The 24,489-nt window shown below is 45.2% G+C and overlaps 1 protein-coding gene across 1 annotated transcript; it reads left to right on the top strand.

The window, feature by feature from the left end:
- The first annotated feature begins 5,936 nt into the window (after window positions 1–5,936).
- On the top strand, window positions 5,937–24,238 carry UBE2R2 (ubiquitin conjugating enzyme E2 R2). Its single transcript, XM_073680420.1, has 5 exons — window positions 5,937–7,401; window positions 21,837–21,923; window positions 22,196–22,293; window positions 22,443–22,577; window positions 23,048–24,238. Exons 1-5 carry the CDS (start codon window positions 7,225–7,227, stop codon window positions 23,265–23,267), a joined length of 717 nt encoding a protein of 238 aa, XP_073536521.1. The 5' UTR covers window positions 5,937–7,224; the 3' UTR covers window positions 23,268–24,238.
- The last annotated feature ends 251 nt before the right edge of the window (window positions 24,239–24,489 follow it).

The following is a 24,489-nucleotide window of genomic DNA, read 5'->3' as shown; positions in this document are numbered from 1 at the left end:
CATTTGTTCCTGAGTGTCTTTGGATTGCAGCATGATGTCTAGCTTTTGGGGATCTTTTGGTCTACTTCACTTTGTCAGGCAGGTTCTATTTAAGGGATTTCTTGATTGAGAACAGATGTGGCAATAATCAGGCTTGTGTATGGCTAGGGAAATAAAACTCAGCTTCCCAAAGATGTGATAAACCACAGTTAATTCATGTTTTTAAGGAGGAAGGGCAATCACTTTTTCACACAGGGCCATAGGCGGATTATAATGAGGGCAATCTGGGCTACTGCCCGGGGCCCCGGGGCTCCAGGGAACTCGGGGCTCCGGGGGGTCCATGGCCAGATTTCCCTCATTATAATATGTGCGGCGCCGCGGCACATACCGGCAGTCAGAGGCGGGGGACCCCCGGACCGCTCCCCCAGCAGTGGCGCACGGCCGCTACTTCCTCTTCGGCCGGGCCAGCACTGCACCTGTTAACTTCCCTGTGTGCTTGCCCGGCCGCATCACAGCTAGGAGACACGGTCCTGTGCGCGGCCGTGTCTGCTAGTGTGACGTCACACAGTGCGCGCTGCACTGCTGCACCGGAGAGGAGCTGGAGGACTGGAGCCGAGCCGGGGGATGGTGTGTGAGTGTGTGTGTGTGTGTGTGAGTGTGTGTGAGAGTGTGTTTGTGAGAGTGTGTGAGTGTGTGTGTGAGTAATTGAGTGAGTGTGTGTGTGTGTGAGTGATTGAGTGAGTGTGTGTGCAGGCAGATATCATTGTGTAATGTCTGTTTATATGTATTTTTGTGTTTCAAATGTGTTTATGCGTGTATGTATATGTTTGTGTGTGTGCGTGACTCCGTGCGGCCTCCCGCTGTGTATAGATGGCTCTGTGCGGCCTCTCGCTGTGTATAGATGGTGCCGTGCGGCCTCCTGCTGTGTATAGATGGCACCGTGCAGCCTCCTGCTGTGTATAGATGGCTGGCTACGTGCGGCCTCCTGCTGTGTATAGATGGCTACGTGCGGCCTCCTGCTGTGTATAGATGGCTATGTGTGGCCTCCTGCTGTGTATAGATGGCTACGTGCGGCCCCCTGCTCTGTATAGATGGCTACGTTCAGCCTCCTGCTGTGTATAGATGGCTACGTGTGGCCTCCTGCTGTGTATAGATGGCTACGTGCGGCCTCCCGCTGTGTATAGATGGCTACGTGCGGCCTCCTGCTGTGTATAGATGGCTACGTGCGACCCCTGCTGTGTATAGATGGCTGCGTGCGGCCTCCTACTGTGTATTGATGGCTACGTGTGGCCTCCCGCTGTCTATAGATGGCTACGTGCGGCTTCCTGCTGTGTATTGATGGCACCGTGCGGCCTCCTGCTGTGTATTGATGGCACCGTGTGGCCTCCTGCTGTGTATTGATGGCACCGTGCGGCCTCCCGCTGTGTATAGATGGCGCCGTGCGGCCTCCCACTGTGTATAGATGGCGCCGTGCGGCCTCCCGCCGTGTATAGATGGCTACGTGCGGCCTCCTGCTGTGTATAGATGGCACCGTGCGGCCTCCTGCTGTGTATAGATGGCTACGTGCGGCCTCCTGCTGTGTATAGATGGCTACGTGTGCTCAATATTAAGCCATACAATTAATGTAAGGCTTTGTGCCCACGATGCAGAAATGCTCTGGATTTTTTTTCAGCGTTTCTGTATCTCCCTGGCAGAAAAAACGCATGCGGATTGTACATGCAGATTGTACATGCGTATTGTACATGCGTTTTTCCTGCCAGGGACAAGCGGAAGTGAAGCGTTCTTCACATGCATATCCGCATGCTGGTTGTCAAGTGCTTTCCAAGCGATTTTAGCATCACTTGGAAAGTGCTTGTCAACTTGGTCACGCTATATAAATCCATGCAACCAGCATGGATTTATATAGTGTGACCGTAAAAGAATGGTAAAAAATAAATATATACAGTTATATGAAAAAGTTTGGGCACCCCAGTCCCCAGACCTGAATATCATTGAACATCTGTGGGATCATTTGAAGAGGCTGTCCATGCTCGGCGACCATCAAACTTAACTGAACTGGAATTGTTTTGTAAAGAGGAATGGTCAAAAATACCTTCATCCAGGATCCAGGAAATCATTAAAAGCTACAGGAAGCGACTAGAGGCTGTTATCGCAAAAGGAGGATCTACTAAATATTAATGTCACTTTTCTGGTGAGGTGCCCATACTTATGCACCTGTCAAATTTTGTTTGAATGCAGATTGCACATTTTCTGTTAGTACAATAAACCTCATTTCAAGGCAGAAACATTACTGTGTCCAACAGTTATTACATATATCAAACTGAAATAGCTGGTGCAAAAACACCATTTTTTATAAAACATTAAGCTTAAGATTAATAGGGGTGCCCAAACTTTTTCATATAACTGTACTTACCTTCTGATGGCCTGCCGACATCAGCGGTTGCGTGACCCGTCACCTGACTAAATGACGTCACCACAGGTCCTTTAGTCTACCGCGAGCTGCCGGCAAGCCAGGACGCATCACATAAAGACACCGGGGGCCATCAGAAGGTAAGTATAACATTTATTTTTTATTTTATTCTTTTTTTTTTTACAGGTTCTATGGTACCCGGGTCCGGAGGAGAGTCTCCTGTCCTCCACACCCGGGTACCATCCGCACATTGAACCGCATGTTATCCGCATGTACAGATGCAGTGATGCGGATTCCATGCGTTCCAATGCAAGTCAATGGCGGCGAAAGCGCAGCGCTTCCGCAAAATAATTGTTAGTGCTGTGGATTTTTCCACAATGATAATCTGCAGAGGAAATTTCCGCAGCATGTGCACAGCACATGCGGATTATCATTGGGGAACATGGCAGGCCTTCTACCAAGTGTTTTTTAAGCATTTCTGCAGCGGAATTGCCGCTGCGGAAGCGCTTAAAAAACGCATAGTGGGCACACAGCCTAAAAAAAATGATTATAATTAATACATTAATATTGTGCCAAATTAATTTCATGTGAACTATCACATGATCTATCACAGGGGATCATGTGACATGTGATAAATCAGGTGGGGGGGGGGGGCCGCGCCTTCTAAACTGCCCGGGGCCCTCGCTACTCTTAATCCACCCCTGCACAGGGCCCTGTAGGTTCGGATTTCTTTTTCCCTTAATAATAAAGACTTTCATTTAAAAACTTATCTTTTTCTAGTATTTAAATTTGTTTTGTGATGTGAAACATTTATGTGTGAGAAACATGCAAAAGAATAGGAAATCAGGAAGGGGGCAAACACTTTTTCACACCACTGTATATACAAAAGATGCCCAGATTATACCAGGAGGTACAGATCACTATATATAGGAAAATATATAACTGATACCAGCTGTACATATATAAACATATATAATTATACACAGAAGATGCCCAGGTTATACCAGCGGGTGCATTTCAATAATCACAGTGTACCACACGGTGTGGATATTTCAGATGCTGTTTCTTGTCATGACTTTGACATGGGGAGTGCTCTATGGTCCGTACATATCTTGCTTGTACACCAGGGTGACAGTGTGACCGCACTTGTGGTACTAGACGCCCGCTGATCTGCCTGTCACTGAAGCATTTGCAGAATGCCAACTATTGCAGGACCAGGCAGCCGTCTGCTCTACAGCTGCAGTGCGGGTGACATTGTCCCAGGGCTGTAATGCTGAGTTCTGTCTCACAAGACATTGCCCCCTGATAATAATCACAATGTGATGGCATATCCCGGTATTATGGGAACACAGCGGCTGGATGTAAACATTTAGTGGCGCTGCACTGCGCGGCTCTGCTCGATGTTCTGCAAGCGCTGCCGAGAACTGCACATCCGCTCATATTCAGAAGAACATGTGTGCAGTACTCGGCAGCGCCTGCAGCACATGGGACGGAGCTGTGCAGTGCAGCGCCATTCAATGATTACAGCCGGCCGCCGCCGGAGCTGATAATAATTGAGTGGGATACTATGCATAGTGTGGTCTCAAGAATAAACACAGTGATGTTATAGTACAGGAATAATGTATACAGTGATGTCACAGAACAGTGATAATATACACTGTGATGTCACAGTACAGGGATAATGCACACAGTGAGGTCATAGTACATAGTAAATAAACAGTGATGTCACAGTACAGGGATAATGCATACAGTGATGTCATAGCAGATAGTAAATAAACACAGTGATGTCACAGTACAGGGATAATGCATACAGTGATGTCATAGCAGATAGTAAATAAACACAGTGATGTCACAGTACAGGGATAATGCATACAGTGATGTCACAGTACAGGGGTAATGCATACAGTGATGTCATCTCAGGAGAACTTGCAGCAGAATGTCTATTTCTGTCTCTAGCTCCTCTCACTCCATGGAACTTTATGAGCACCAACTGTCATCTCAGGAGAACTTGCAGCAGAATGTCTGTGTCTGCCTCTAGCTCCTCCCCTCCATAGAACTTTATGAGCACTAACTGTCATCTCAGGAGAACTTACAGTAGAATGTCTGTCTCTAGCTCATCCCCCTCCATAGAACTTTATGAGCACCAACTGTCATCTTGAGAGAACTTGCAGCAGAATGTCTGTGTCTGCCTCTAGCTCCTCCCTCAATAGAACTTTATGAGCACCAACTGTCATCTCAGTAGAAATTGCAGCAGAATGTCTGTGTCTGCCTCTAGCTCCTCCCTCAATAGAACTTTATGAGCACCAACTGTCATCTCAGGAGAACTTGCAGCAGAATGTCTGTGTCTGCCTCTAGCTCCTCCCCCTCCATAGAACTTTATGAGCACTAACTGTCATCTCAGGAGAACTTACAGTAGAATGTCTGTCTGCCTCTAGCTCCTCCCTTAATAGAACTTTATGGGCACCAACTGTCATATCGAGAGAACTTGCAGCAGAATGTCTGTCTCTAGCTCATCCCCCTCCATAGAACTTTATGAGCACCAACTGTCATCTCAGGAGAACTGGCAGCAGAATGTCTGTGTCTGTCTCTAGCTCCTCCTCCATAGAACTTTCTGAGCACCTACTGTCATCTCAGGAGAACTTGCAGTAGAATATCTGTCTCTTACTCCTCCCCCTCCATAGAACGTTATGGGTGCCAAATGTCATCTCCTATTTCAGCAATGGGAAAACCTGTCTTCATACAGATTTTATAAAAATATCCGTGAATTGAAAGTAATAGATTAGTCCAGGAGGAGAAAGATAAGATATATTCCACAGCTTCTTATTTTCACGTGTACTATTCATTTATGGAATAAAAATGAAAATGACGGTTACTCTTTAAGCCGTGTTCTCACTTACCCAAATTTTACTGTAATTCAGCTGCAGCTTTTTTTCTGCACGTCTGCACTAAGGTACATAACAGCAATCTGCTCTGATTATTCGACTTTTGCTGATTTTTTTATACATTTTTCCCTATTTTTTAATGCGTTTTTGGTGTGCATTTAAAGTGTTTTATTTTTATGTGTTTCTTTGTGTGCAGAAAGTCCAGGATTCTGTGTTTTTTACAGGCGTTTTTTTTTCAGTTGCCTCATAAGAGCCTAAAGGGGTAGAAAAAAAGTACCAAAAAATGCCCAGTTTAACACATAATAGCCCGGAGTTTTCATGAAATCACATCCACTTGGCCTGAACTGTTGCACACAGCGGATTTTCTGCACAAAAAAAAAACCTAAGGTGGACAAAAAAAACGCAATGTGTGAACACGGTATCAGCTTGCTGTGGATGGTGTGCTATCCTGTGTATTAGTGGGGGTGAGCTGATTTTTTTCTGCAGTGACTCCTGACAAGGCTAGACAGGGCACATAGTTTTGTCCCTGCTCCCCTGTGATCTCCTGGCTGGGTACAGCACAGGACACACAGTACTGGGTGACGTCACAGCCCTGACACAGTACAGTCACCATGTGTCATCAGACCGAGCACTGACTCTGGCCCCGCCCCCCTTCCTGTACCGCCCATTCTTCTTCCCTTCTGGGCGGGGCCGTGACGTCACCACACGCTGTGACGTCACAAAAGGAACTAGCAGCGCCTCGCTTAGCTGTACAGCCGGGAGACCGGAGAGTGAGGGACCCCCGGACGCCGTACCCGTCCGCGCACACCTGCAGGAGGAAAGGGCGCAGTGCCGAGATCCCGTCTGCCCTTCCTGCAGCAAGAACCGGCCGGCGGCACACTCTAGGCCGGGTATTACAGTAAGGCCTCTTTATTCTAAACACAGAGAGAAGCCGCCCAGCCCGGGCCCAGGGGCCCCACAGGAGCAGAGTGAGGCCTGGAGAGCGAGGGGGCCCCAGAGTGAGACCTGAGAGCCCCGGAGGGGACAAGACTGTGGCTGCTGCTCCTAATAACACCCGCAGCAGGCTAGGCCCAAGAGCTGGCACTCACCGGAGACAAAGGGGACCTGTGACTCTATACTCCCCTCCCCCACAAGCCTGGTCCCAAGAGCTGGCACTCACCGGAGACAAAGGGGACCTGTGACTCTATACTCCCCTTCCCCACAAGCCTGGTCCCAAGAGCTGGCACTCACCGGAGACAAAGGGGACCTGTGACTCTATACTCCCCTCCCCCACAAGCCTGGGCCCAAGAGCTGGCACTCACCGGAGACAAAGGGGACCTCTGACTCTATACTCCCCTCCCCCACAAGCCTGGGCCCAAGAGCTGGCACTCACCGGAGACAAAGGGGACCTGTGACTCTCTATACTCCCCTCACAAGCCTGGGCCCAAGAGCTGACACTCAACAAAGACAAAGCGGCCCTATAACCCCTCCCCCACAAGCCTGGGCCCAAGAGCTGACACTCACTGGAGTAAAAGGGGCCCTGTGACTCTATACTCCCCTCCCCCACAAGGCTGGACCCAGGAGCTGACACTTGCCAGAAGCAAAGGGGCCTATAACCCCTTTCTCCACACTACGCTGGGCTCAGGAGCTAAGACTTGCTGGAGACAAAGGGACACTGTGACTCTCTACACCCTTCCCCCACACACGGCTGGGCCCAGGAGCTGACACTCTCCGGAGACACAGGACCTCTATAGACTTCTATCAGAGTGTGCCCAAGAGCTGACGCTCCTCCTTTTGGACTCTGCTCTCACAAAGCCGATATCCTCCCACTTTCGGAGTGTCGCTGCGGACACAGTAACGCCAGCCCGTGCCTCCTCCCGCAGGACGTTTTGTCTCCGGAGCTGACGCTCGCGAAGTACGAGGGGGCCGGTACGTTGCGTAGGACTGCTCGGTGATCTGCCCGTTCTCTCCGCCATGGCGCAGCAGCAGATGACCAGCTCGCAGAAGGCGCTGATGCTGGAGCTGAAGTCACTGCAGGAGGAGCCGGTGGAAGGTTTCCGCATCACCCTGGTGGACGAAAGTGACCTGTACAACTGGGAGGTGGCCATCTTTGGGCCTCCCAATACCCTCTATGAGGGGGGGTACTTCAAGGTGAGTATGGTCCCGATGCTGCGGAGCGTACCACATACCTATGTAAGATTATCACTGTGTAAGGTACATCTGTTTACACCCCAAACCGTCGGGGAGAGTCCTGTTCATGGTCAGGTGGAATAGGTGTACTTCTAAGGACGGGGTGGAGGTCACCTGGCCGAAGATGGCGCTGTGCCGGTGCAATGTCGCAGCGTAATGCAGGTGAATGGGGCAACGAGCGTAGAGGCCCGGCCTTCTGCAGTCAGTACTGGATGTCTGTGTCCTAACCAAGGCCGGATGTCTTGTACTGATCTATGGAAGATATGTGGTTGAGCTCCACCATATGCCGCCAAGGCTGGAAGGTAATCTCCCAGTAACCGTGCAGATGTCCAAAGTGTCCAATCAGCTATAGCCTAAGGGATCATCAGTCTACAACTGTTGTGAAACTACAGCTCCCAGCATTCCCTGACGGTCAGTCTACCAGCGCATGATGAAAGCTGTTGTAGCGATAACTAAGCAATAATGCAAAAAATAATGTATTTTATATCTTATTGTATGATAGACTTGAGGTTTCACCTGTCCCGCCAACCCTCCCCCATTGTGTGGTTTTTTTTTTTGGTTTTTTTTTTTGAATCTGTGCACTACCTACTGGTGACCAGCAGTATGCTAGGAGTTGTAGTTCCACAACAGCTGCAGATCCCTTCTGTAGCCTCCAGGAGGCAGTAAGGTCAACCAAGGATCCACTTGTGGAAAACAACCCAAAAAGTGCTGCCTGCCCTAACACAGAAATGGTCATCGAAAGTTTTGGTTGGGTTTAATTGAGGTTGTTGTGTAATGTGTCATATCTGTACAACTCATTACTCCAATGATGGAAATGCTGGATGTGCGGTACCTATTGTGCTGGAGACGTCTTACTTTTGCCCAACTACTGGTTATTGGTTGGAATCATATTGGCTATACCATAGTATGGTTGTAAGGGTTCGCTCACACTAGCGTATATTCTCTTGTGAGAGAATCCGGCAAATTATGCTAACGACACTCTGCTCAAACTCTGTCAGAGCATCACATTACCATGCTGCGATTCTCACGTCAGAGAATGGTGTCACAGGTATGGAGAACCTAATTTCTCCATTGTCTCTGCAAGTAAATCGAACTGCACTCAAATGACATCCGAGTGCAGTCCGGAGTTTCATACGCACCCATAGAGTTGAATTGGTGCGATCCGATCATTAGGTATAATGTCGGATCTGCACTGCCCCATAGTATAACTTTGGGTTGTGTTATACACTCGTGTGAGCAAGCCCTAAGGCTGCGTTCAGGTGGACGTACTTTAAGGTCTGTATATCGTGAACTAACCGTGAGGCTTCTAACTTGATTTAAAAAAAAAAATAAAATAAAAAATCCCATGCTGCAGTGTGAAGTAAGGTGGTTTTATACTTTAAATCTTGCATTTGGTTACAGTTTTTCAGATATATTGTTACTGATCGGCCATAGACGAGTCTGGCTTGTGAATGACTGAGAAGCACAGAATGTTTGTAATGTTGAAGTTCTTAAAGAGAAGGTGTATTTGTTATTGATGAAAACCTCCATACTTGACACTGCAGGCAGCATCCTGCAAGATAAGCAATTGTTAAGCACCTTCACATCGATTAACCAGCTTTATCTTATTGTGTATTCCCCTTTATATATAAGCATGCTTCATCCTTGGCCCCCCTCCCCCCTGTAATATGGTGGGGACAGAGCTGGTGGTGCACACCGTGCTGTAAGGAGAACATGCTGTGCGTGTAGGAACAGGCTTCAGAGAGTCCTGCACACTGCAGATGTTATGTCCTGGGGCTCGCTCCTCCTGATGTATGGGGCTCATCAGATCATCGCCTTGTCTGCACGGCTCTATCAAAAAATTCAACCCCTGAGGCTCTGTCCCGTGGCTGGGCTCTGTCCCGTGGCTGGGCTCTGTCCCGTGGCTGGGCTCTGTCCCGTGGCTGTGTGCATGCTGGTCTGTACTATACATTTCCTAATTATACCAATCTAGGGGGCGTCGCTGCACCCATATACACATACGCACACACACACACACACTCTTCTATCTGAGCTGATTGGCCTGGGGGAAGTAAAGGTAAATGGGGAATTATTTGCCCATCTGTATCAGTTGCACGAAATCGCACTTGTCTGGGTATATAATATTTTCATGGGATTTTTTTAAATTCCCTTTTTTAAGGGGTGATTCCCATATTATAAAGTGATGGGATTTACCCCTGGTAAGATAGCAATATCTGGGAGCCCACTGATGCCAATTCATTTTCTTTCCTCTGCACAGCAGTGCCTGGACATCCCACCAGTGCAGAGAACTGCAGCGTGGACCCATTCATGTGAATAGGGATCTACAGCTGATTGCGCTGCTGTGCAGAGAAAAAAAACTTTCAAAGGGGGAGCAGCTGTAATCCAGTGACTCAGCACCTTCATTTTCAGGCTGGATCCCCCCACTGCTGATAAAGGGAAGGCCTATCTATCTCAGCAGTCACTAGCATGGGGCATGTATCATTGGTGTGCGTGGTGTCTCCGCCATAGTGTGGTGGTGTCGGTTTCCATCTCCCGCTGTCCTTGTGCAGGGCCGGCTGTGCCCAGATACCGGCCTCAGTCTATAATCTTAATCTGCAGATTGACTGCGGCTCTGTGACAAGGCTCCTATCTGAGCTGGCAGCGCTGTCACTAAAAGGTGAGACTTACCCTACCGTAATAAACCTGCTCCTGTAACCAAACCATTCTAGAAGATTAGAGGGGGAATTTTTTTTTTTTTTTTTCCTTCTCTGCAAACAGCCTGCAGTGCAAAGTATGGAGGGCTTCAAGTATGTTTAAAATGATTTAAATCTTGACTCTAGTTTTGTCTACCTCTTACTAAACTTCACTTTTCTTATGTATTCTCTATAAATATTGACTGTATTAAAGCTTACATTTTAGGCCCTTTTACATAGTCATGACTGTAAGAATAAAAAACACCTTTCTTTACACTGCTGTGGGAAAACAAAGTTTATATGAATTAAAAAGTTAAGGTCACCTTTCTAAGACTTCTACAATTAGCTAAGTTAGAAAAGGGACCCTAATTGCTCCTTCAAACCAAGCTACTCCTTAGCTAGGGGTGCAAATACGACCATTGTGGAGTGAGGGGTTACTAGGGAGGGGACTCTTTTGGTGAAGTCTGCTATGAATTACATTCTGTGAATAGGTAGGGTTTGACGGAAGGAATACTATGTACTTGCTACCTGTGGGTTTCCCCACCCTCTGGCATCCATGTTTACTGGCCTTGTGATACAGCAGAGCTGATGGCGTCTATAAAACAGCGATTTGACGTGTGAGTCAGCGGCAGGCAATGTCTTGTGACGCTACACTTGCGTGTCTATCTCGAACGGCCGGTTTCCTCTACATCTCTGATCCTATACTGCTCCTCAACGTGCAAGAGCATGCAGTGCTGTCTAATAAAGACCCCAGGTAAAAAATAAGCCTCCAGGTTTCAGCTTCTGCTCCATGAATATGAAATGCAGAAATTTGCCATTCAGATGTCTGGGAAAGTTGGAAACAGTTTAGAAGTTGTGACTGAGACCAACAACTTAGATTCTATGTGGGTGATACTGATCAAAGCATGGAAAGAAGTGAAATGACCCAGATTGGAGTCATCTCTGATCCAGGCCATGGCTGCTGATTGCACAAGTGCACTACATCCCACTACTTACCCAAGTATACAGAAAGTCTGGGAAAGCTGGGTAGTATCACCATTGTAGTATCACTGGGTCTAAGTAGGATGTCACCCAGTGCTCTGAAAATAATCAGTGGGGAAAGCTGGGTGATGTAAATAAGATTTTGGGGTGTTATCAAGCTTTGTTTTAAGGGACAATGGAGCCTTCACGATTTTGGAGGGATAATTGTAGATAAGAGACCAGATGAGTGGTGTACGGAGAGCACGATCTGTGCCAGAGGTCCGAGCTCTCCGGTGCCATAGCCCTGGCACTGGGCGTTCATGTATGCTATGTGGGTCATCAGATCAATCACTAGGTATCCGTGTACAAGCCTCTGTGTAGGGTAAAATATCTTCAAATATTATATTTGTTGATGACAGGACACCTGACCCTGTAATGCTGGTGCCCTCCTGATAACCGCTTATCTATGTTGCATGTTTGCTGTGAACGTGGTCGCCCTGTTTACCTTCTGTTCCACATTCCCTGGCAGCGGCCCTCGGGTGGGGTGGGGGTCAGCTGATGACCGATCATTCTCCGAAATGAGGGCAGTCGTGTTGACACAACAAGTGGACTTATGTCTTTTGGTTAAGAGACACTTCAGCTTTATGTAGTTATCTACAGTGGGGGAAAAAAATTCCTTATGTTTCTGAACTTTGCAGCAATATTTTTGATTTGTTTTTGCAAATCCTTTTAAAGGTTGCATAGATGACGAGAGAAGGAAAATGCAGCACTTCCCAACTTCCTTAAGAAAAGTCCTTTATTGCAACTAGCGGGACATGCGAGCGGCGTGCAGAGGGTGCGGGGAAATCAAAGGACGATGGCCATTTCTCTTACTCAACACTTCCACGGGTCCCGTAAGACACAAAACAAAAATCCGTTGTCCTTTGATTCCCGCACACGCCACTCTCATGTCTGCTTTTTGCAATAAAGGACTGTTCTTAAGGAAGTTGGTGAGTGCTGCATTTTCCTTCTCTCATTTATATATTTGATATAACTTTAAACACTGCACCACCGGAATCCTGATGATTTAACGCCGTTACTGCAAGGGGTTTGGGATTATACTACATATAGTTTGGTGCCGAAGACCATCTTTTACTTGATGAACTTTTATCTTAAAGTTTGAAAAACTTTGCCAGACTCCATAACTGTAGGTAGGGATTAAAAGGGAAAAAAAAAGGAAAATTTGGTAAAAATCTAGAATTTTGTGAATCTGTCTAGAAATATCTGGCTAAGCAAATGTGTCAAGGAAAAATAGTCAAAAAAAATGGTGCATAATGTGTAGAGAAAAGCTAAATATACTAATGCTGCAAAGTACTCCATAAAACTGGAGAATCAGCAATGATTATGGGCATTGGTTAAAGGAAACCTGTCATGTCCTATCTACTATGTAAACTGCCCCCATTGCGTTGTTAGTGATGTAATGTGCATCACTAAAACGCTTTTTTCATTAAAATTTGGTGCAACTATAATGAGTAACATTTTATATACTTATAATCATACCTGCTCATTCAGTTATAGGGGTGTGATCCTCGTATTCAGTCATGGGCGGCACCGCATCAGTCAGGGCTGGTGCCGCTCCCGGCGAGCGCTGACATTATGGGCCGCTTGCGCAGTATGACACGCCGGCAGTAAAGCTTTGCAACGCTGGGAGTCGTGCATGCGATTTGACGATTCTGGTAACTACACAGCATCACTGTGCATGCAGTGGGTCCGATGAGCCCCAATGAAAAATTTGGACCTGGGAGGCCCCCCATGTTGGTCAGATGTGGGCCCTTGTAGTGTTCTAAATCCTATAAGGACATACTTGTTACCCTCTTCCCCCCCACTATGTAGTAATGTCCCCCATCCAGGGCCCATCCTAGTATGTATTACCCCCATTCTTCCACTGTTCTTTAATGCATAAAAAACTATTCTACTCACCTTGCCCCCGTTCCAACGCCACACGGCGTCGTCTTCTGTAGCCGGGATCTGACCTCAGCGTGTAAGCGACCAGCAAGCATGCTATCACTGTCATGGGCACACCGAAGTCAGATGCTGGCCTCTGGCTGGCAGCTTGTATTGCAGTGCAGGGACCCTTCGGGTCTCTGCACCCCAGTGTGTTTCAGCTGAATGTGCTTCCTCCCACATGGGGCCCGTCTGTTTGTTTGTTACGCCCTTGGAGAAGAGGTTGTTGGACTACTGGACAAGCCCTTTAAGAAGGTGTTGTCCAAATAGTTCTCACTGTTCCATAGTTGAAGCTGGGTTTTGTGAGGTTTGTTTTTTAAGACCTTAATTGTTTGAGGGATTACTTAAGAGTGACGTTGTGATGAGGCGGGTGGGTCACTAAATCGTCTTTCAGCAATTTAGCAAGTTTCGCTCTCCGGGAATGCTGATTATAGGAGGGGTAGCTAGTTTCAGTTCCTGGTAAACGAGGCCTTATTTACCAACACGAGCCTTGTTGTCCGTGGCAACCAATCACAGGGTAGCTTTCATTTTCCCAGTACACATTAAAAAGTAAAAGCAGTGATGTGATTGGTTGCTATGGACAACCAGGGTTTTTAATTTGTTTGGTTTTTGTTTTTCCCTTACAATCTTGATAAATCACTTGGGAAGAATTATTAAAACTGTTGCTGAAGGGAAAATAGAGTAGTTGCCCTTAGCGACCAGTTTGGTTTAAGGGATTGATGAAAGGCAGTATCACATCCATCCTGATTAATGCCCGACCTGCAGTGACTGGAGAGGAGGCCACACTAATTTTTTTTCCCCCCGATTCATTGCTATGGGAGACGAGTCTATCAGAGAAGTGACCTCCTTTTACAGCCCTGTCCTAAAACACAATCTGCCCCCTACATAGGATCTTCTATCTCAAGGCCGGTTTACACCACCTGATTTACGTTGTTGAACGACCATCTATCTGCTACTTATCTGCCGATCAGTGGTAGTTTAATGACCGTTTTGCTCATTTGATGTAAGAAGTGCATAAATATGATTTTACGTGATCCAAAATGGAGTTATGAAAGTCCTTGTTGGATGTGGATTTACTGTAAACTTCCTTGTAAGCTTTCCATACGGTGATGCATAAATTAACATTGCGGTTATTAAAATCCACCCTAGGGGATGTGAGTTTTGTACAGATTTTACCAAATGTCATCCACTTTTCTGCCACTGTAATAAGGAAAAAAGGTGGAGAAACTTGATGGCGCTCTGATCAAAGTCAGTGAGAAATGAGCTGTGATAAGTGTCAAAAATCACAGCTGCCATCAAACCCAGTAATGGAGAGGCGTCTATCAGATACCCCCAGTATTTAAAAAGACAGACAGACACACGCACGCACACACACACACACTTTATTTGACTAACACTCCCCTACACATTTCCTGGTTCACCAACTGATTTAAAAACAAAAAACTATGGGAATCCGCTGTAGTCCACAAATGGATACCTGAAAGACATGAAAAGCGAGAGAAATAAACTATTTATTAGGATAAAATATGGTGTAAGTTTATTATGTATGGAGCTTGTGACATTATTTTTTCTAGAATGATTGAGAGATATACAAAGTCCAAACAGCACCAGCAAACACACTAATTTAAAACGGGTGCTTGAGAGGCTCAAACACAGAGCCGAAACATTGCCGTAGCTCCTTTTGAGCTAATAAATCACTGGAACTTCTACAGGAGTGCTGTCTTCATTTTTTGGAATCTCTCAATCATTCTAGCTATTTATCATTATGTCTATATCTTTATGTAAGATTGCTGTAATTCTTTGGGGTAAATAGCTTAATTTCACATACTGTATGTAAAAGATCATGTTAGCTCCTTGTATACGCCATGCATGTGAGGAAAAAAATCTCGTACTCTGATTTCACTCACATTACACAAGCACTAAAAAACAGATTTCTCTCAGGGCTGAAAATCGGAGCGATTCTTCATACGATCGTGGGACTCCAGCCTTGTGTTGGGACTACACGGCGACTTTGGCCGTGGCACCTGTCGCTGCTTCATGGTAGTACAAGCGAATGGGGTCTCATTGCGACCCTGAGGGGACTGCGAAAAGCAAATAAAAGGAAGTCCTATCTCAGTGGATAATTTTTTTTTTTTTTCTTTTTTTTTTTTTTTTTATAACTTATACGATAATTAACAAGTTCTGAGACAAAGTTTGCCCCAGTGTATTTAGATCTTTTAGGCAGATGTTTCTACGGCTTATGTTGGCAACTAATTTTCCCAAGGGGCCACAAGACTCTGACTGTTGTGTAGGGCCAAAATAAATTCTGCTTGTTTTACATTTATTTTATGCTGCAAATCATATATACTCTTGTCATTGAGCCTAAAGTGTAGATGTACCTTGATCAATAGATCCTACGCTCGCTGCCAGTCTCTCAGCTTCATACACACAGTATGATGGGCCCCCACACTTCCAATAACTGGAATAGAATTTACTCTCCTCACCCCATTCCCTCCGTATAGTGTACTGGATCTCCGCACATCTAGATTGATCTGGGGATGTCACACCCGTTGACCAGAGACCAGTGACAAGAGCTGAATTATGTATCGGGAAGCCAAAGGTTTCCTGATCACTGAATTTGCTGGTATCCATATCCTATGGATGCAGATGCCATTGAAATTGAGACGCTAGGTGAAGGAGGGGGGCAGCAACGTGGTGCGGTGTACCACTGGCCCTTGGCTGTCCTCATCCCTCTGCTGGATGTGGTCTCTAGGTTGCACTTTGCCAATTTCTGGTCTACTTTTTATTGGTTAATACTTTGGCCCCGATTCATCAATGCTTTTTCGTCAGAATTCTGGTGTAAAAGCTTTGAAAAGTTTCAAAATTTAGGTGCAACTCTGAGTTGCATCTACATACTGTGACTCTTGGTGTCTTCACACCACTTTTCTCAGCTCCACCGAAATGGGTGACGCTGGGATGTGACAGGAGTATGATGCCACAGCCTGTTTAACTCATGACGAGCCATAAATCTCACTGCAGTACCTAACTGGAGAGAGATATCTGGCATAGGGCACTGACACTCACCAGATGCTTCAGATTCATGGAGAAGCGGGCACCTTTTCATAAATCGAGAGCGTCTGACTCCAGCACACCCGCTCGTCAAGACTGGTGAGAATAACTCCAGTCTTGATGAATGGGGCCCTTCAAGTTTATGGAAATATTGCAGGGCGAATAAGCCTCCTTACCTTGACGTGCCAGAGCTGGTGTGTCACTCTCCATAAGGAGAAACGTTACCCCTTAGACCTCAGTCCAGAGCCTCTCACCTAGCCAAATCAATTCTCATACTTTGCACTTACGAGGGCCAACAGCCCGAAACACCGTGTCTGCAAATTGAGATTCTGATTTGGCTTTTATCTTAAGTCATATTGCACGACTCGTTAAAGGGTAGATTGTGACTTGTAGAATTGCTACTTCCAATAGGTGGCGCTATAGAGTAAAAGTCCTCTTTTTCTCTGAAGAGGCAATTTGCATATGGAAAGACTCAATAATTAGAGTTGACCCTTATTTTTCAAGACCTCTGCCCTTCGTTTTGGCAGCTGGATATCCGCTCCTGAGCCAAGTCCTGACAGTCCATTAGTCTAATCAGTTCTTGGAGTTTATCACAATTTCTGTTGTGGTTTTTGTCCTCCTGCTGTTTTGAGGATTAATCACAAGTTCACAATGGGACTTGGATCTGGAAAGTTTCCTGAGAATGGGCCCAAAATTTTAAACTTTTTTTATTTTTTTTTTGTCACTTAATTATCACTTTGTGCCATGGTCTTCATGCTGCAAAAAGCATTGTTCATCACCACATTGCTCCTGGATGGTTGGGAGAAGTTTCTCTAGGGGAATGCTTGGATCCCATTCTTTATTCATGGCAGTGTTCTTGGACAAAATTATGAGTGAGAATCCCCCACACAAATGGTCTTGGGATGCTTTACTGTTGGCAGGACACTGGTCTCATGGTAAGCGATCACATTTTCTTCTCCAGGCAATCATTCTGAAGAGCTGCGGATGGGATGACAGAGGGAGTGATCTCCCTCTGTCAAACTCTTCACGTTGCCAATGTTACTATTGATGGCAGCATCTGAGGGGTTGGAGCTAGGTCCGATCTCCACACTGCGGGTGACACAGGCACAACTCCTTGAATTGTAACTGAACGTCCAGTTGTGGTAAGCTGCTTGCAGTATGGACGTAGCTAGCGTTGAGTTGCAGGAAGATGTTGAGGCACCGGCACACATTAGTCTGCCGAATCTGTTGATATAGGTGGATGTTTGTTTCTTTTTCTTCCACTTAATGTTTCCAGCACTCGTATTAATACGGGATCTGTTTTAATGAATATATGTTTAAAGAGGAGCTGTCGCTTAAAAACCTAGTAAAAAAAAATCCCAGAGCTCTCCTAATTCTGCTGCTGTTTTCCATCTTGCGCTGTGTGACTCCATTGCCAAGATATTCTCATTTGTTGCTTTTGGAGTGCAGTATGTGAAATCTCTGCTTTGCAGTCAAGTGGGTGTTTCTTCTTCAGAGTCTTCTCTGGTTGCTGTGCGCTTTCATCCCGCCCTCCCAGACACTGCCAATCACATCTCAGCAACATCTGACACTGCTAGATCAGCTGCTGAGCGGTGATTGGCAGCATCTGGGAGGGACGGGTGAAAGCGCACAGCAACCAGAGAAGACTCTGAAGACACACGCAGTTGGCCGCATGCAGAAATTTCACACCTTGCGCTCCACTAGCTACAAATGTAAACATCCCTGCAATTGAGTGACACAGCACAAGACTTAAAAGGGCATCCAAATCGGGGAGCTTGTGGATTTTAGCAAGATAAATCTCAAATTTCAGAGCAGGCCTGTCATTTTCTCAACCCCCTCCCCACCCTCCATCTTAAAGGGAACCTGTCACCAGGTTTGACCAATATGAGCGAAGCCCACCACCTTGCAGGCCTGATATACAGCATTATAGCATACTGTATATATGCCCCCAACCCGACCTACAAGACAAGAAGACCTTTTTATTATACTCACCAGGGGGGTGGTCTGGCGCCTCCCTTATTCTTTTGATGCTTTCCTCCTTCTTGCTTTGTGTGGATGATGCGTCCTACGTCATTAACATAATCGCAGCATCGCGCTCCTGCAGGTGTACTTCTCTACTCTGACGAGAGCAGATTAAAGTACTGCATCGGGCCCTTTGACCTTTCCACCAGGTTTTTGCCACTTAATCTGATAACCGTACGATGTAAAGACAGACCCTGATTCCAGTTGTCATGAAAACAACACCCACTCTTGGGTCAGACCTTGCAGCTCTCTGGCGCCCCCTTATCTTGCTGGTCAAACACGGTATTGACAGAGGATAAGCACGGGTGCAGCTGCTCTAATTTATGTCGACTATTGCGGCACGTGATGTGACAGGAAGTATATATACCACCAGTTCCTTCCAGGAACGTATATATACCTCCGACCAGCCACCCTCAAACCACAATATCACATAAATACTGGTATACTGCCACCACCGATCGCTTAACAGGTGGATCGGGTACCTGGTAGGTAACGTGAATTAGCGAGTGAGGAACGTGTTTGCTCGACATAGGACAAGAAGAAAGAAACTGGTAAATAATTAATGATTTACTCCCAAAAGGTGGGCAGTGTTTACAAAATATATACAAGATATTATAAAGGAGACAATTTACATGTATGCATAAACAGTTATTAAAATAAAAGGGATAAGTAATAGCAAAACCTGCTTCACAAGGTGATGGTCTCAGATTCTGTGGGGGGGACGGCTCCCTGGAAATTAGACTTGATTCCTTCACGCAGCGTGTAGTGCATGCGTCTGCGTCCCTGGTTGGAATGGCTTGAAAAATGGCCGATCTGGTTTTTAGCAAGCAGCCAAAACTCTGGGGAACACCCCTTATTTACCTTACAAGGGGGGCTCGGCTTTGCGAGCCCACCCAGCTGCAGAAGACCTAAAAAATCCTTCAGATTCCATATCTTGGTGTGGGGGGGTCCCACATCCAAGAGGGAGATATCATCTTGACCGTCACCAATATTCATGAAGATAGATATTAAATATGAAACCTCTATGACGCTCAGAAGCTCAGAATCCATTATCTCAGTTCCCGGTCATTCCTCAGTTATGCAAGTTATACTATTGTAATGGGAAAAAGGTAAGCATTCAAAAACGTGGTTCCGATGTTTCTGTCAGACCTGTGCGTGATTAAAATTGGCATAAAACATTTGTACAATTAAAAAATGGAAATTTTTGGAGGGATTTTCCGGTTTGTACCAGCGCTTGCCCTGGACTGAGGTTTTATGGCGGGTCATAAAAATTCCTGGTTTGGGGAAAAGCAAAAGTGAGTTCTATGTCTTCACTTACAAACAGATAGGGGGTGGTTTTTTTTTTTTCTTTTTTAAAACATCTCTCATTTTTTAAAACTCGGGCAAAAATACCTTTTGCCTGACACCAGTGATGTCACTTACTGTGCTGCTTGCTATAGTTTTGATAACCTCCTGCTGAGTAAACTTATTTTATCACTAGAGGACTAGTAAACCTGCTGCCAGGTAGTCATCCATATTCATGAGGTCTATATAATGCTGCCAATCAGTGCTGTGGGCAGGGTTATACAGAGCTCAGCATTCAGAGAACTGATAGATCTGCAGCAGAGAAAACAGTTTTTTTTTTGTTTTTTTTTTTCTTGCCAAAGCTGCACCTAGCAGCTCAGTAAGTGACACATCGCTGGAATAGGGGTCTGTGCTCCTTTCGAATGAGGCAGCACCAACCTGGTGGCATGGTGACCTCTGGCTTATTTCCAGTGCAGCAGTACACAGCAGGTGCAAGGGAAGGTCTGTGCAGGATCCTTTAATTTTCCCCATAATACGTCACTTTTTTTTTCCATTCTTATGTGTATGTGTTTTAGGCCTATAGAGCAGTCGGCCTGACCCCTCCGTGTTGATGGTGTGCCGGTGCGGCCTTGGCTCTGGCCTTGTAAAGTTGGTCTTGAGTCGCCATGTGCTGACAGAGCTGCAAGCAATAAATAGCCTGGCAGGGAGCCCATCGCTAGAGTAATCTGCCTGTTTCTGCCTCATCCATTCAATGACCCCAAGATTAACCCTTTCGTTACCTATGGGCTGCGTTCATGCACATGAGGCATGTTTATATGAAGGGGTCCTAGTCGCTGATCTCACATTACCTGGATGCTGAATGTAATTGAGATTGCTGGAGCAGCTCTGCTTTATGCACAACTTCAGTGAAAGGGTCTGTGTCGGGTCTGATATTGCTGCTATATACCCAATCTGCAATGTTCACATCACGTGTGGTGTGTTTTTTTTTTTTTGTTTTGTTTTTTTTAATGCAAATTTTCAGTTGCCTTTTACAGTACTAGGAAAGTCTGAGATTTCAGAAATCTCATGCACACACATTAGTTTTTGTGTTATCAGTATTTTGTGCTTTGCATGGTTTCTTGCACAATAGAGCATGTCATTTCAGAGTTTTTTTTTCAGCGTTTTTCATCCATTGAAAGTAATGCTGAAAAAATGCATAGTGTGAACATGGCTATCAGGTTTTGCTGCGTTTTTAGTGGAAAAAAAGCAAGTACAGCAGTATGTGAAACATTTATTTTTGTGTCATTTTTACCACCTTGTCACCTGAGATGGCGGTTTGGATTAGGACAGTTTAATTTTAGTGATGTGTTCAATGTAAACACTGGCTGACCTAGGTGTGATATTGTGGCCCACAGAGGTGTAAAATTGAACAATTTTTGAGCAACCCATGTGGCAGACCAAAGTGTGAAAAATGGTGTCTTACAAACTCAATGCACTGCTAATGTCTTAAAAAAACTATTCCGGAACAATTCCCCCCGCCCCACTGTTACATTTGTAATTCTGGTTAATATAGTTTCACATATGTCTTGCATTGGTGACCTGTGTTCATGCTTCTGTGGTGGAAGCAAAGCTGACCTTTGAGATCCTGAAAATCGCATCAAAACCTGTGTTTTTTGACAGCGCTTCTTTCCTGCCAAGAAATCCTGTTTTGCTGCAGGAAAAAAACTAGTGTGAACATAGCCTTAACGACTTGTGACATATATTTTCATCACACGCTTGTAATTTGAGCGGGCTTGGAGTTTAACTTTCTCCATACATGGTGGGTACTGACTGTTACATACCTGCTTGTAACAGCAGTGACCGCAGCTAGCTCTGATTGACAGGAGCATTTAAAATGGTTAACGAGCAGCAATCTGACAGCAACACTGAAATGAAAGGGACATGCACTCGCAATGAGATCGAGTGGTGCTGATGGGAGCTTGGGGTGGGGGGGGGGGTTCTTCTAAAGCCCCCTAAACCACAAATATTGGTACTCTGAAGAAGACTGATTTGTTCTATATATTGCATTACTAAGGTTAGTTACTGCAGGTACAATCTCACTCCTATGTAGAGTTATAGCAGAGCTGTTGTGTATCATTTACAAACCCTTCCTGATTTCATCTCCCAGCAGTCAGTGTGAAAGGAAGGTGAGAGCTGACAGCACTGTGATATGAGATCTAGGAGGGTTTGTAATGATGCATATGGTGACACGTACAGCTATCCTTCCCCTTGCAGGGAGTCACAGCACTCCTGTTATTTTACAACTGCAAGTTGCTGATCCCTATTAGGACACTACCACGCACTGCGTCTATCAAATTAGCATTATCCTTAATGGATTCTCAGGATGCCCCATGTCTAACATTATAAATCCCAACTTTTATAAATCAATCTTTTTTTCTTCTTTTACAGGCTCACATAAAATTCCCCATAGACTATCCGTACTCTCCTCCAACTTTCCGGTTCTTAACAAAGATGTGGCATCCCAATATATATGAGGTAAGACATGAACCAAATGATACAGCAGGAGTCAAAACAAACCTTTAAATATTGCAGTTATCACACAGCCCACATTCTTTTACTTCCCGTTTCTGTTAGCTTTGCCGTACAGACTAGAACAGAGCCAACAGAGCAGTGGCATTCATTAACTTTAGAAGCTAAGCGTGTTAAAAGGAATGTCATCAGAAAATAAAAACCATAAGGGGATTCTCGTGATTGAGTGATGTAATGAATCCCTGAGGCGTCTCTACTGACTTTATTCTGTTTCTTAGAATGGCGATGTCTGCATCTCTATCCTTCACCCACCTGTAGATGACCCACAGAGTGGAGAGCTGCCATCAGAGAGGTGGAACCCCACCCAAAATGTCAGGTAAGTGTTAAGTACTTCTAGAATGAGTAAGCTTTAATGTAATAGGGTCTCATTCACATAGGCGTTGTGTGGCCACCTCTTACTGTCTGTATGTACGACTACTATGCCACCTGTATACAAAACCGTCATCCCACCGTGTCTCCTCCCAGGACTATCTTGCTGAGTGTGATCTCACTGCTGAATGAACCAAACACTTTCTCCCCGGCCAATGTAGACGCTTCTGTAATGTTCAGGAAATGGAGGGACAGTAAAGGAAAAGACAAGGAATATGCAGAAATCATAAGGTGAGTTGTTTCTCTGCCCGTAGGGAGCAGGCTGTCATCTGTATAGAGACTTGTCATCACCATACATTTTTATCAAAATGGGGCAGTATTACAGTAGTTATATTTTTGTACATATGGGGGCAGTATTAGAGTAGTTATAGGGGCAGTATTATAGTAGTTATATTCTTGTACATATATCTACTATAATACTGCTCCTATGTACAAGAATATAACTACTATAATACTGCCTCCCATGTACAAGAATATAACTACTATAGCACTGCCCCCTATGTACAAGAATATAACTACTATAATACTGCCCCCTATGTACAAGAATATAACTACTATAATACTGCTCCCTATGTATAAGAATATAACTACTATAATACTGCTCCTATTAGTTCTATTCTTGTACATGGGGGCAGTAAGTATTTGAGATGGGTGTTATATCTTAGTTTTACAACATTTGTGTCTGTTGTCCTAATGCACAGGAAACAAGTGTCAGCGACTAAAGCAGAAGCGGAGAAAGACGGCGTGAAAGTTCCCACCACCTTGGCAGAATATTGCATTAAAACCAAAGTGCCTTCTAGTGACAACAGCTCAGACTTGCTTTACGACGACTTGTACGATGACGACATAGACGATGAAGATGAGGAGGAGGAGGATGCCGACTGTTATGATGATGACGACTCCGGGAATGAAGAGTCATGATGCTCTCACCCACGTGTGCTTGTTTTCTTTCCTTTCTCACGGCCTAACCCTTAGACCCTGCTGCGCTCTTGTTTCTCGGCCTCTCCTGCTGCCCCTCCTCCCTTGCTAACTTGGGCCACAAATGGAGTAGTGTTGGGCTGGCAAGCGTCCTGCTGGGCCCGAGCTATAGGATTATAAAGAGACCAGTCTTCTGCCGTATAGGGCAGGGGCACACTTGGATTTTTTTTTTTTTTCGTTCTCCATTTCTATGGACCTATCAAGGTGAATACAAACGGATGGCAAAGCAAAATGTAAAAATAAATGGCACCTCACAGAATCTCTGAAATTCTCGCTGCCGACCTGCAAGTGTCGGTGCTAAACTATTCTTTTACTTTTTAATTTCCTACAAATCACTTCTCTCTTTCCTGTTTATATACCTTTAAGCGATATTTGAAATAAGGAAAAGGCAAAAAAAAAAAAAAAAAAAAATTATAAAAATAAAGAAACCACAAAAAACAAAAGGAGAAAAAAAAAACTGACAGTCTGACTGGTTTGGTTCACGTTTTAACTTCCGTGGAAGTTTTCAGCCAGAGAAATGTCCCTTTTCTGCTAATTTTCTTTGTCCAGTGGGCCTCTGGTTTTGGTTTTTGGGTTAAATTTTTAATTTTTTTTTTAAATATATTTTGTAGCTTTTTACCCTCCTCCCTTATGCCAGACTGGAGTATTCACTTAAGGGTCATGCCACGGTCTAGCTCCAGTGATCATGTGTGTTCCATGTTATGTTTACCTCAGCCAGACCATCACCCCTCGCCCCACGATGCCTCGTCTCAACCTCCCAAAAAGAAGAAATAATCTGTGATAAGGCTGCATTTCCACCATGGCGTCTCTGCTAAGCCGGAGTGCGCTCACTACTAGTACTGCTGCTGTTTGTGCGGATGGCTTTTTGTGATGTCATTTAAAGGTTTGAAAAAAAAATAAAATATATAGATATATATACTGTATATATAAAGCTATAAAAGATGCAAAGTATAGAGCAGAAGATGCATTTTTGGTTTGCGGCACCATTTTCAGCACAGTGTTGTTGCTACATCCTTTAGGCTACCCAGGAGATGTCTGTGTGCAAGAGGTCATGGCTCTGCAAATGTTTTTATTTTGTTTCTTATTGACTTTTTAGAATTTGTTTTTGCCTATATAATATAATTTTATTTCCCCCCCTCCCCTGCGTATCGCCAGCACTCATGTC

This window comes from Phyllobates terribilis, unplaced genomic scaffold (genome assembly GCF_046119375.1).
Source record: "Phyllobates terribilis strain yellow unplaced genomic scaffold, ASM4611937v1 Scaffold_1__5_contigs__length_1240528914, whole genome shotgun sequence".
NCBI classification, from domain to species: Eukaryota; Metazoa; Chordata; class Amphibia; order Anura; family Dendrobatidae; genus Phyllobates; species Phyllobates terribilis.
This window is presented reverse-complemented; position numbering and strand designations above follow the sequence as displayed.